This window comes from Pollicipes pollicipes, unplaced genomic scaffold (assembly GCF_011947565.3).
Source record: "Pollicipes pollicipes isolate AB1234 unplaced genomic scaffold, Ppol_2.1 Scaffold_4881;HRSCAF=5763_pilon_pilon_pilon, whole genome shotgun sequence".
NCBI classification, from domain to species: domain Eukaryota; kingdom Metazoa; phylum Arthropoda; class Thecostraca; order Pollicipedomorpha; family Pollicipedidae; genus Pollicipes; species Pollicipes pollicipes.
In genome coordinates this window covers 10,238,315-10,250,592 of record NW_023596576.1, presented here as the reverse complement: position 1 = coordinate 10,250,592, position 12,278 = coordinate 10,238,315, and the positions used below count along the sequence as shown (strand labels likewise).

The 12,278-nt window shown below is 66.4% G+C and overlaps 2 protein-coding genes across 9 annotated transcripts in view; one reads left to right on the top strand and one right to left on the bottom strand.

Moving 5' to 3' along the window:
* The window catches only part of Ctr1A (Copper transporter 1A), a 29,128-nt gene extending 25,490 nt beyond the window's left edge, over positions 1-3,638 (top strand). For 6 of the 8 annotated variants that reach the window (XM_037222912.1, XM_037222910.1, XM_037222917.1 and 3 more), the window contains 3 exons: positions 1,532-1,555; positions 2,256-2,310; positions 2,634-3,638. In XM_037222912.1, coding sequence (XP_037078807.1) covers positions 1,532-1,555; positions 2,256-2,310; positions 2,634-2,780 — 226 coding nt within the window. In that variant the 3' untranslated portion in view covers positions 2,781-3,638. The remainder of the gene's footprint in view (positions 1-1,531; positions 1,556-2,255; positions 2,311-2,633) is intronic. The other 2 variants (XM_037222913.1, XM_037222911.1) reach the window with 1 other exon arrangement.
* Positions 3,070-11,032, bottom strand: LOC119099806 (trichohyalin). Its single transcript, XM_037222885.1, has 14 exons — positions 10,968-11,032; positions 8,678-10,679; positions 8,106-8,291; positions 7,503-7,669; positions 7,068-7,180; positions 6,755-6,761; positions 6,414-6,605; positions 6,195-6,217; positions 5,825-5,993; positions 5,491-5,650; positions 4,995-5,118; positions 4,513-4,660; positions 4,002-4,181; positions 3,070-3,090 (listed from the first exon to the last, which is right to left on the bottom strand). The coding sequence occupies exons 2-14, from the start codon at positions 10,440-10,442 to the stop codon at positions 3,070-3,072; spliced, it is 3,255 nt and encodes a 1,084-aa protein (XP_037078780.1). The 5' UTR covers positions 10,443-10,679; positions 10,968-11,032.
* Positions 11,033-12,278: the final 1,246 nt, after the last annotated feature.

The window sequence follows — 12,278 nt, the reverse complement described above, 5'->3', positions numbered from 1 at the left end:
GCGCCATCAGCATCAGCATACCGTGCCGCCCACCACGGTTGCGGTCATCAGCGTTCCTCGCCCACGTCTTCCGTCAGCCTCGCTCCTCCGACCACCACCACCATCACCACTCCGCGTCGCTCGCCGCCGCCGCTTGCCTGACTGCGGCTAGAGAAGCCACCATAGTTCAGCGCGTAGCCGCCAGGTTGCAGCAGCGGTCACCGCCGGCCGGCACACCAGTGGACTGGGAGAGAGAGTGAGGGAGAGAGAGAGATGAGGGTTGGGACTTCCCACGGGAGTAAACCGAGGCGTAACCCAACCAGAAGGCTGTGGCAGTGGGCTTCTATGCCGCAGTGCTGTTGGGGGCATACTTCCGTTCATGGGCGTGCTTCCATTGGGACTTCTGTTAGTCTCCCATTTAGTTGGTAATCCGATCTCTAACCTTGACGCTCATAAGTTTTGCGAGGGATCAGTTACTTGGCTGGGCTGTTTTTTACTTGTGTTGCGGGTTCGGGAGAAACTCATGAGGGTTCTTTGCACGGAGTTACCTGACGCATGCCCATTGCGTTTAATCTCAAAACCTCTGTCGTTGTTTTTTGGGGGAGGGAAATCATAAGCTGGGAGAAGATTGCATAGATCCCTGTAATGGTAATCTACAGCCTCACGTTTTCCACGTTAGTGGCTTGCGCTTCTCCTACTTGCCTGATGGGTGCAACCATGAATATTCACTCGGAGCTGAGATCCCCCTGTTGCCGAAAATAGCTATCATTAGCGCATGCGCTCTATCGCGTTTAAGGCGTCGTTAGTTGTTGGCCGCCTTTTCACCGCCGTTTTTTTAGCACCATCGCATGCCAGTAAATCACTGGTGGTGGATCTGTTTCATAGATGGGGCTCTGTGGCTTCCCCAGACGGCTGGCTCCCGCTCCACGGTTACCGTGGCGGCGTATCCGGCCAACTGCTTCATTGAACATTAAACCGCATGGTACAAAATGGAGTGCTTTCGTATTCGTAATAAAAGCCTGCTTGTTATATGGTGCCCCTTGTTTGTGCTGCCTGCTTCTGCTATTCTTTGCTCGCTTGACACAGTGCATGACTGGCAGCAGCTGCATCGTTCCAGGGTTCTGACACAAAGGACTTTTGTCCGTAATTGCTTAACCTGTGGCGTCGTCTGCTTCGTCATTCCGTGTTGGGTTGGCGGTATTGGTGGATGTCCTGGGCTCGCTCAAACAGTGGCGCAGCCTGGCTCAGGGGGGGGGGGGGGAAGGGGAGGTTGTACATATACCGTACCGCTTCCGTGCCGACATGGCCAGGGTGGCCAGTCCGACCTCTGCAGGGTCGAGACCCGGCTCCGGCCGCCCCGGGACTGTGTGAGGTCGAGCCACCTGCTTCGGCCGCCCCGGGACTGTGTGAGGTCGAGCCACCTGCTTCGGCCGCCCCTGGACTGTGCGGTGTCGGTACCCCGGCTCCGGCCGCCCCTGGACTGTGCGGATTCGGGACCCCCGGCTCCGGCACAGGACTGTGCGTCACACTGACCGGTCGCCTTGTTTGACAGGCCTTACATGTTCCTGCCGCTTCGGTAAGCCGCACGGGCCGACCGACCCGTGTGTTCACCCGGGCTCGCGCCCCGTGCGCGCCGCTTCTGCTCACACTCACAGGCGCGCTGACGGCGGACCCGTATTGGCATTGCGTGGAGCCATTTATTTTCGACCTTTAAAACACATGGGTCGCTGCATTAAAATAACCATTAAAACAGTAGACATCAAACACACGCTAGCGTTACAATTTGTGGTTTCTCTAACCGGATAACCTGTAAGCGGCTTGATTTTCGTCCTTTACCACGGAGCAAGAGTTTGCGGGGTCCATCTGTAAATTAGCATGTTCCCCTGGTTAGCGTCCGTGCGCGATGCCGACTAGAGCGACCGCGCTGAAGCCTCGACCAGAGCTGCGGGCAGCCGCGCTGGGGGCGCGTCTCCGGGTCCACCCGAGGGCCGCCGCCCGCCGACCAGAGCCTGCCTGCGGACCGCGGCACGGCTCAGGGCACCCTTGCCTACCCTGCCTCCGCCGGCGGCTCAGGCGGGCTCCGCTGCCGCCGGACCGCCGCTGTGTTCACAGGAGACTGACTGCCGGCTACGGTGTGTGACTGCGGTCGGCCGGTGCGTGGCGACTGCGGTCCCCAGCCACCAACTGGCGGCCGGCCCCGGCTGTGCTAACCATGGGGGCCGGTGCGCCGGTCTGTGACCAATCGGCCCGGGCTTACGGCCTGCCATCTGTTTCAGACAGCGTATGCTGAGTAAGCACCACTTTCTCCAGACATTCCTGCACGCCGTCCAGGTATGTCCCGTGGACAGAAGTCTCGCTGTTCCGTCACCGGTGCGACGAGGCGGCCGTACGCGTGTGTCGGGTCTGGACTGGATCAGCGCATTGGCGCTTTGACGGCACCCGCGATGCGTGGATTCGAACGTCCGCCTCAGGGGTCGCTTCCGAATGCCTGCGTTCTTATACAGCGCATGCTGAAGAGCGCAATCACTGGAGGATTGTGGATAGGGCCCGAGCGGTTTTTTAGTCCTGCTGGGGCCTGCGGAGGTGCGCCAGGACCCGCAGTATCGCGCCGCTGCCGCCTGAGCGTCCCGTGACCGGCCCTCTGCCCTCGCCAGGTGGTGGTCGGCTACTTCCTGATGCTGGCCTTCATGACGTACAACGTGTGGCTGGGCATAGCCATCGTGCTGGGTGCCGCCGCCGGCTACTTCATCTTCGGCTCCAAGAAGTTTGTCGTGGTCGACGTCACAGAACATTGTCACTGACGTCACGGGGCGCTGTCGCCGACGTCACGAGGTGTAGTCGCTGACGTCACGATGCGTCGTCGCTGACGTCATGAGGTGCTGTCACCGACGTCACGGGTGCCGCCGCTGACGTCACGGAAGGCCGTCACCAGCGGCGGTCCGGTGACGCGTCACGACCGGCCCCGACCTGTGCAGCCTCGCCTCCCCAAGCGACCGAGCTGCGCAGCGCCGACGGCGTCGCGTGGGTAGCTGGCGAGGCTGGGGAGCCGCCGCCTCCGGCACCTGCCCGGTGGGGAGGGCCGGACTGGCGTCACGCGCCGCCGGCCGGTCGCTGCGATCGTCAGGGAGCGAGTCAGCACGCGCTGGGACCTCATTGGACGGATGCGGCGCTCGTGTAGCGTGTTGTGGTACGTCTGCCACGCTGCCGGGTCGTCCAGCGGCGCTGAATGAGCTGGAGCGTGTCACAACAGGCGGCGAACGGCGTGCGTCGCCGCCCGGGAGCCGGCTCCGTTCTGAATCTGTAGACGGCTGTCCCGCTCGCCGGACGCCGGTATATGTGTCGCGAGTGTCTTTCAGCGGCTGGGGGCGCGTGTGGTACCGAGGGTCGTCGCGGCCCGCCATGTGTCTACCCCGCCATATCTGGTGTACGAGTTATTGTGTATGTACAGCTTGGGCCGCCGCACCGTGGCACCGTTGGAGTGACCGGTCGGTTCCGTATGCAGTAGTGCATGTTGCCTGTTGTGTGCGGAGGTGGGACCAATCACTAGCCAGTCCCGTGACGTGGCCCAATACAGGCGAACACACCACGCAGCTCTGCCCCGCATCGCCGCGCGGGCTCTGGCCGGTGCGGCACGTATATTAAAATAATCTCATTCTTCACCTGGCTAATTTGATGAACGAAAGCAATGAGCGAACACCACATCTCACCTCACCGCCGAGATCACCAGCACCAGTGCCTGGTGGAAAGACTACAATTTAACAGGCGTGTTAGTCCGCACCTAGTCTACACGTTGCTCCCTGGACGCCCTCCCTCCATTTGGCACTCGGGTCACACTGTGAGCGCGTAAATGCCATCGGCTCGCTGGGCGGCCGGCCTGCGACGGCGACGGCGTCTGAGCGCCGCGCCCGCCCGGGGTCGAGTTCGCTCTCTCTCTCGTCTCGCCTCGCCGGCGGCGGTGGCTGCGGTCCGGACCCTGCCCGGGTCCGGCGGCGGCCGTCTCACTGCTCGGCCGCCGCCGCCACCGCCGGCGGCGGCGCCAGGTTGTTCTTGGCGCGCCGCAGGATGTCGTGGGTCTTGCTGAGCTGGCGGTAGATGGCGCGCTCGACGCGCGCCTTGCGCTGGTCGGCGCGGCTCAGCTTGTCGAGCGCCTCCTGCAGGGCGGCGCGCGTGGTGGCCAGCTTGGAATGCATCTGGTCGCGCTCCTGTCGCAGCAGCTCCGTCTCCGACGTGGCCGGCTGCAGCTCGGAGACGGCGGCCGTCGGCGGGAGCATGCTGACGCCTGCACGGGTCCGGCCAGGTGTCAGTCAGAGCGGCGGCGCCACCGCCCCGTCACCGACGGACCCACACGAGACAGGGATGCGCCAACACGCGGCCTCCGTGCGCGGCGATGTCAGTCATCACAGACACGTACAGAGTGCAAGACACGCACATCGACCCCGCTGATCACTGTCATGGGTAAAGGCGCACGCCGAAAAAAGAACATAGAGAGCTCTCGACATCAATGACTGCAAGTTCTCCCCTGTCACAGCTCACGCACGTGTTACCGGTGCGCGACCCCTGGGCATTCTGGTGAGACACACCTTCGTCGTTGCGCCGTGCGATGCGTGACGAGCGCGGCGAGCGCTGGTTGCAGTCGGACTCGATGCCCAGGTCAGGGGACGAGTAGGTCGACGTGCGGTCGCTGTGGAGCGGGCCGTCGTCGTCAGCTGGCACGCTCCGGCGGCGCGCCGCGGTCCCGAGGGGCGCGCGGCATGACTGATGACTTTGTGTCCTCCCGTTGTTGGGGCCACATCGCTACACAGCGCCAAGCAGGTAGAAGTAATGGACAACTCTGCACCTGGCCGAGCAATGCCGGTTTTCATCGCGTACAAATGTCCCGATACGTAGTGGTGTAACTGTAACTGAAACATCTTGCAATATTCGAACCGAACAAAAACAGCGACACCACACACCGTCACAACGCCGGCCCGCCCGGCCCGGAGGTCCGGCCGCCGGCCGGTCCCCAGCCGTGTTACCTCTCGTGGTGCGCGTCGTGACCGTCCGACTCTGAGCCTCGCCTCCCGGCCGGGTCGGCGGGCGTGACGGGCGCCGCCGGCAGGTCGCAGCTGCGGGTCGACTCGGGGCAGGACTGGGCCGCGTCTGCCCGCACGCGGACCGGTTAGCTGACCAGCGCGCAGGCGGCGGTAAGCTGACGACCACGACCGGAGCGGCACCCTGGCGCGCGACCGCCCCAGCAGCCGGACGACAGGCGAACGCGGCGTCGCGGCGCGGTGTGCAGTAGCAGCATGAGTCGGTATTTTACACTGAGAGCGGCCGTTGGCAGCCGCGGTCTGTCGTAGTTCGATGTTTATCGCGGCATGGCACAGACTTTTGCGATGCTAGATTATTTGCATGAATCCCCACGAGTGGCAGACCCCAGCCCCAGTCAGCCCACCACAGCTTATCCCGCTCAGCCTAGAGTCCTTGCGCGTGCGGTTCCTATCCGCCGGCAGCGACGCCGGCGCCACCTACCGTCCAGCTCGTTGAGCTTGAGGCGCATGGCCTCCATCTCGGCGTTGACCTCCTCCAGCTGGGCGCTGACCTCGGTCAGCCGTTGCTTGTCGGCCTGCATGAGGCGGCCCAGCTCGGCCACTCGGCGCTCGCAGTGGCGGTGCTCCTCGGCCAGCCGGGCCTCGGCGGCGCGCGCCGCCTCGGCCTCGGCCTGCAGACGGGCGCGCGCCGCGCGGCCCGCCTCGGCGCCCGACGTCACCAGCTCGCGGCGCAGCCGGCCGCGCTCTTCGCGCAGCCGGACGATCTCCTGCTGCAGCCGCTCGCGCTCCGTCTCCCAGCCGGCCCACTTGGCCGCCTCCAGCCGGCGCTGCGCTTCCATGCGACGGCCCTCGGCCGCCGTGCGCCGCGTCTCGCCGTCCAGCAGGCAGCTCTCGCTGCGCAGCAGCCGGCCCCGGCTCGCCAGCTGCTTGCGTTCGCTCAGCAGCCGCAGCTTCTCGCGGTTGAGCTCCAGCAGCTGCGTCTCGCTGCAGCTGGCGCGCCAGTCGGCCGCCGGCTCGCGCTCCGGCTCGGTCGGCGTCTGCGGCCGCTGCAGCAGCTCCTCGCGCAGCTGCTGCACCAGCTGCTCCTGCTCCTGCAGCGCGCCGGAAGCCTGCTCCAGCTGGCGCTCCAGGCGGCGCACGGTGGCGCTCTCCCGCTCCTGGCGCCGGCGCCACGAGTCTTCCGACGTCCGCTCCCTGTCCGCCTGCATCTGGGAGGGCGAGGACAGGCGTCAGCCGCTGGCCGACTCAGGGCGGCCTCTCGCGACAGGAAAATAATGCCGATGACATCATGTCTCCTTCTCGCGCCGACGGCGGAAGCAGCCAGCCGCAAATGGGCAGAGAACAGAGCTGCACCTGACCTGACCCCACCTGCTCGAGGTCGTCACGTTAGCGGCGACCGCTCACCTGGCTGAAGCGCTCGCGGAGGCTGACCATATCGTCAGAGACGCGCACGAACTTGTCCTTGAACTCCTCGGCGTTGAGCTGCGCCAGTCGCAGGTTCTCCTTGGCGCGCGTCAGCTTGGAGCGCAGCTCGTCACAGCGCTGCTGCGTGGCCGCCAGCTTCTGGTTCGACTCGGTCAGCTCCTCCTGCGTGATCTGCCGGCGGACGGCAGGGGCGGGTCAGAGACACAGTCCGCGAGCCCACGGCTGGCACGCAACAGCACCTTGCGCCAGCCGATGGTGAAGCCATGGTAATGTAGGCACGGTAGGCCTGGGTCAATCTAGTTGAACCAGCTGCGCCTCACCATTTCTCTCCAGGACAGAACACAACGCGGCCACGACACGAAACAGCGGTTCGCCGACGCCAAAGTATTTGAAATATGGTTCAGTTCTAACAAAAAGTTCAGCACATCCAGCCTACGCATTACTCGGCAGCGCACCACAGCACCAGCGTGAGGCACAGCACAGTGAAGAGTTGGCGCCATAAGGGCTCCCCTGCGTCAGGGCCAAATGGCTGTGGGGCACCGGCACGCCCGCCCAGAGCGCCCCTTCGGCGCCAGCCTGCTCACCTTGAGCGCCAGCGCCAGCTCGCCGTGCGGCGCCTGCTGGGCGCGCCGCGGCGAGAGCTCCATCTGGCGGCGGATGCGCTCGTTGGCGGCGATGGCGCGCTCCAGCTGCTGCTGCAGGCTGTGGATCTCCGTCAGCACCTCCAGCGGCACCATGACGCCCGTCTGAGGACCGCGGCGGCGTCAGCACACGGACGGCGGGCGCCGAGCCCGCCCCTCCGTTCACAGCTGGTGTGAGAATACAGTGGTCCGACGTGGCGTCAGCTGAACTTTATGTCGCGTCTCGCCAAAAGGTTGCCGTCAGGTGACAGGAGGGTATGGAACGAAGCGTGCAGGGTAACAACCAAATATCGAGCCATGTAGGCCTAGTAAATTTACCGCATCAACCATGAACCATGAGGCATTGTACTGCAATATATCCAAGCCAGCGAGTTAGAGGCATCGAACACAACCCAGTGAACGATACAGAAATGGTCTGAGCGCCTGCCTGGTTCGGTTGGCTGTCGGGCTGCTTGGCCTTGTGTCCGCCGGCGGGCAGCATCTTCTGGTAGATGTCGACCTCAGCTCGCAAGGCGCTCTTGACCTGCTGTAGGCTCTCAATCTGCGCCTCGAGCTCCTGGGCCTCCTGCGAGCCCGTCTTCTGGCGGCGGCGCGCTGTGGGGAGGGGGGGGGGGGGGCTTAACAGGGGCGCAGTACGGTTAGCGGAGGACGGACTTTAACCTATGTGGGATAGGTCATAGTTGCCGTTATCTGGGCGGTTAGAACGGATCGGGACGGATCAGAGAGATAGCGGCCAACGCCCCAAGTCTGGTGCAGGTCAGTGAGGCAGCAACGCGGTAGGCTTTCCGATATCTTGCATGTTGGTTAAGTTAACTGAAGCATTAGGAGTTACGTCACCTGGATAATTCCATAGCCTCCGCATCGTACGCTTTGGAAGATCTACGGAGTAACTGGACACTGCTTAAATGAAAATCGGCAGGCATTACAGCTTCACAGAATGCTGTTCACGAAGATCAGCCTAAGCGGCCCGAGCGGCAGCCGAGCTGTGCCGTGCCGCGCGGCCAGGCCGGACGGCGCGAGGTCCACTCACAGCGGCGGGCGTCCGTCTCGGAGGGCACGCCCAGCCAGGACTCTGTGCGCGTGCCGAGCGAGCTCTGGTCGAGCCCGATGCGCGCCAGGCTGATGTCGCGGTCCGGCTCTGACCACGCCTCCGACTCGCTGAAGTCGCCTGGCGCCGGCGCCGGCGGCAGCAACAGCGGCGGGTCGAGTGCCGCGTCTGGCGGCGCCGGGCGCGGCGGTCAGCAGTACGGCCTCAGTAGCGCGGGCCTGCGCGGCCAAAACACGGCGACGCGGCACGACACGGAGACGGAACGGCGGAAGCGTCGCTGGCAGCTACACTTGGCAAGGGCTATAAGACACTGAGGTTGCGTCAGCAAAATGGCCGAGGGTACGTCAAGCAGCACCGCTACACGGCTGCCACACGGCGGTGTAGATCTGTTGCAGTGCAGCGTACGAACCGCTCACTGAATCCAGAAGCACGCCCACCACTCTACCCACTGGACCCTGCATACCAGCCGCCGAGACCCCACGGCCGGCAGCGGCGGGTCTCCGTCGCCGTAACTCACCCTGGGAGCGCGGCCGGCCTGCGGCCGGCGCGCGGACTGCGGTGCACCTCGCGGGCCGTCTCTGAGTCGTCCGACTCGGCGGCGGCGGCGGCCGGGCCGGATCGGACCCGAAGCTCGCCGGACGAGCGGCTCGGCTTGGGCGGCCGGCCGGCCGAGCGCAGCTCCAGCAGCTCCGCCGACTGGGCGCGCGCCAGGCCCAGGATCGGGCTGAGCGCCCGCTCCACGGTGCGCCCGGCGGGCGCAGTCTCGGCGCCGCTGGCCAGCTCCGTGGTGCGCTGGCGCAGGACCAACGAGCGGATCCGGTCGCGCACGTCGCCGGGCAGCGCGTCGCAGAGCGCGGCCGGCAGCGGCGCGTCGTCGGCCTGCTCGGCTTCCTCGGCGCTGGCGACTTCCCCCTCGGGGCTCGCCACCTGTCGGCCCTGCGCGCGGCCCAGCTCGTCGCGCAGCTCGACGACCAGCTGCGCCTGCCGCCGCAGCTGTTCGTCGCGGCTCTCCAGCTGAGCAGTGAGCGCCTCCAGCCGGGCGCAGCGGGCATCCAGCCGCTCGCGCAGCTCGAGCACCGTCTGCTCGATCGGCGCCGGGTCCGGCTCTCCTGCCTGCGCCGCCGCCTCGGACGTGTTCGGCGCCGGGGCCGTCTGTGCCGCCGCCTCGGACGTCGGCGGCGACGGCGCTGGCTGTGCGGGCGGCGCCTCGGCAGGTGGCTCCACCACAGCGGTGTCGGGTACGGCAGTCGCCGCCAAGTCCGACGCGGGCACGTCAGACGGCGCCGACTGCGCGCCGTCTTCGGGCTCAGCCGCAGCACGCGACGAGTTCGGCTTCTGGACCACCACAGCCGCCGTCGCCTGCGCCTTCGCCTCAGCCAGCGCCGGGACGTGCAGCGACGACTGGTCGGCGGCCGGCGGCGGCGCGTCCAGCGACGTGGCGGAGGCGTCGAGCGCCGCGTCCGCGCCCAGCAGCAGCGACTGCGTCAGCGACTGCGACAGCTCGCGGCTCTGCAGCAGCGACCGTTGCAGGTCCGCCATGTGCTGAGCCGTGAGACAGCTGAGGTCCAGCAGGCCGCGCTCCTCCAGATTGAGCAGCATCTCCATGAAGTCAGCCAGCTCCTCGAGCCGGCGCTGCAGCAGCTCGCAGGCGCCGTGCGAGTCAGCCAGCCGGCGCCGCAGCCGCCGCTGCTCGCGCTCGTGCCGTTGCAGCGCCTCCTTGTACTGCTCCCACGTGGGCGCCGTGATGGTCAGGTCGAATTTGTCGCGCAGTGCGCGCGCCTCACGCTCATGCTCGCGCCGCTGCTCGTCCATGTGGCGCAGCAGGGCGGCCTTCTCGTCGTCGCGTTCGGCCAGCAGGCAGCGCGCCTGCCGCAGCTCCTGCTGCTGCCCGGCGGCCGCCACCAGCTGTCGGTCACGCCCCTCCAGCTGGTCGCGCAGCTCGGCGATCTCGTTCAGCTGTCCCTCGGCCAGCGTCAGCTCGCGCTCACGCGCCGCCAGCGTCTGCCGGAGCTCGTCCAGTTCGGTCAGCTGTCCGGTCACCTCGTCCAGCCGCTGCTCAGCGGCGTGCAGCCGCTGCGGCAGCTCCGAGAACTCAGCCAGCTGCAGGCCGGCAGCGGCTAGCTCGCGATCTCGCTCGGCCAGTGTCTGGCGCAGCTCCTCCACCTCCTCGCCGCGTGCCTCCTGCTCGGCCAGCAGCCGGTCGCGCGCGAGCAGCTGGTCGCGCAGGTCGGCCAGCTGGGCGCGCAGTAGCTGCGCCTTCTCGGGACCCAGCTCGCTGGTCTCGGAGCGCGCCGCCGACTCGGAGCTATCGGCGGCCATCTCACCGGCGCCGCCAAGTTCGGCCGCTTCGAGCGAACCAGACCGCCGCGGCGCCGCTAACTCTGCGCACAGCTCGCCCAGCTCATGGCTCAGTCGCTGGCGCAGCTGCTGCGCAGGCAGCGGCTCGTCCAGCAGGCGGCGTTGCTGCAGCAGCCGCTCGCGCAGCCGACCGATCTCCGAGTCACGGTCGCCGACCAGCAGCGTGGCGTGCGCCAGCTGAGAGCGCAACGACTGCACCTGAGGGAGGAGAAGGACGTCAGACAAAGGCAGTGGCAAATGGCCCGACGAGGACAAACAGGACGGTATCCAATCGCATGAAATAAACCGTCATCCACGCACCCACCAGGCATAGGCCAAGTATCAGTATTCTAGTGGCAGCGACTGACGGTAGCCTACATCAAACCTGACAGAATGCGACGCTGCGTGAGTGTATGGGCCATCACGTGGCAACAAGACGCCCTGAGCCCAAGCTTGGAGCGCGTTCACCGGACGCGAGCGGTCACCGCGGCAAGGCGACGGGCGCACCTCAGCCTGTGCCTCCTGCTGGGCGGCGGCGGCGCGCTCCGCCTCGGCGCCGACGCGCGCCAGCTGCTCGCGCGCCTGGCGCAGCTCCAGCCCGCTGGCGGCCAGGTGAGAGTCGCGCTGCTCCAGCTGCAGCTGGAGGGCGGCGCCGGCGCCGGCCGCCGGCTCCCGCTCCTTCAGCTGCGTCAGCAGCCGCTGCGGGCGGTCACGGCAAGGTCAGACACGGCGCCGGCCGGAGCGGCTGACCGGCCTGTCGGCTGGTCAGGAGCCAGTGGGGAAGTGCACGAGGGACCGCTGGGCCTCGCACACATGCGAACTGCTGAACGGGGACACACGGGGTCATAAACGACCGATGGTCAGGTATCAGACATGAGATTGCAGCCCATGTGTATCAACGGGTACATGCCGGAGGTGTTCAGATGAGCTGCAGGGACCGCTGGCTGCAGGAGCTGGACCAAGGGAGGGCATCACCACTGAAAATCCACACCCACACAGGCGCGCCTCAGGCAGCGGCCGATGACACACATCGTCCCTGGCAGGGAGCCCCCTCAGCGCCCCTCGCCGCCGCCGCCGGTCAGACCAGCCGGGACACCTCACTCCCGCCCCTTCACCTGTGCGCAGCACCCCACTCGCCGTCGCCGCCCACCTGAATCTGTCGCTCCTTCTCCAGCACCAGCTCCATCTTCTCATCCTGCAGCTCCTTGATCAGCTTCTTGTTCTCCTCCAGCTCGGTCCACAGCCGCTGTCGGCCCACAGCGGCAACCGGTCAGTGCCGGCCCGGGCTGGCACGCGAGGCACCGCCACACAACGGGGACCTTCGTAAGGCGCTTCACACATCAGAATGTCAGCCTGCGGTGACGTAGTCACGGGGATCAAAACCGTTCACGAAAGCACCGGCGTTTCTTTTGCTTCGGAGGAGCGAGGCGCAGCTACGAAGGCCACGCAGGGCGGGCGGATGTGGGGAAGGAAACGGATCGGCGCGAGAGGAGGGCAGGAGCGAGAGAGAGCGGGGCGCCGCCGAGCCGCGCTACCTCGTTCTCCTCCTCGGCCACCTCCTTCACTTCCCATCGGTACTTCATCAGCATGTCGTTCATCTCCTTCATCTCGGCCACCATGCTGCGGATCTTCTTGTCCTTGCGCTGCGTCTCGGAGCGCAGCAGATAGACCTGGACCTCGTGCGGGGAGAGCGCCGAGCGGCCGGCCGGTGGCGGCGGCGAGGCCGGCGCGCCGCCCGCCGGCGGACTCGGCGGCTGAGGACAAGGACCGGTGAGCGGGCGGGATGGGGGGGGGGGGGGGCGAGGCTCGGCGCGCAGA

Excerpts from the sequence above, each read along its gene's own strand:
- LOC119099806 (XM_037222885.1), bottom strand. The coding sequence starts at position 10,442 with ATGGCCGCCGATAGCTCCGAGTCGGCGGCGCGCTCCGAGACCAGCGAG. Across the intron at positions 5,119-5,490 it reads CAAGCTCAACGAGCTGGACG|ACGCGGCCCAGTCCTGCCCC; the intron begins GTAGGTGGCGCC and ends GCGTGCGGGCAG. Across the intron at positions 4,661-4,994 it reads CACGACGCGCACCACGAGAG|CGACCGCACGTCGACCTACT; the intron begins GTAACACGGCTG and ends CCCGCTCCACAG.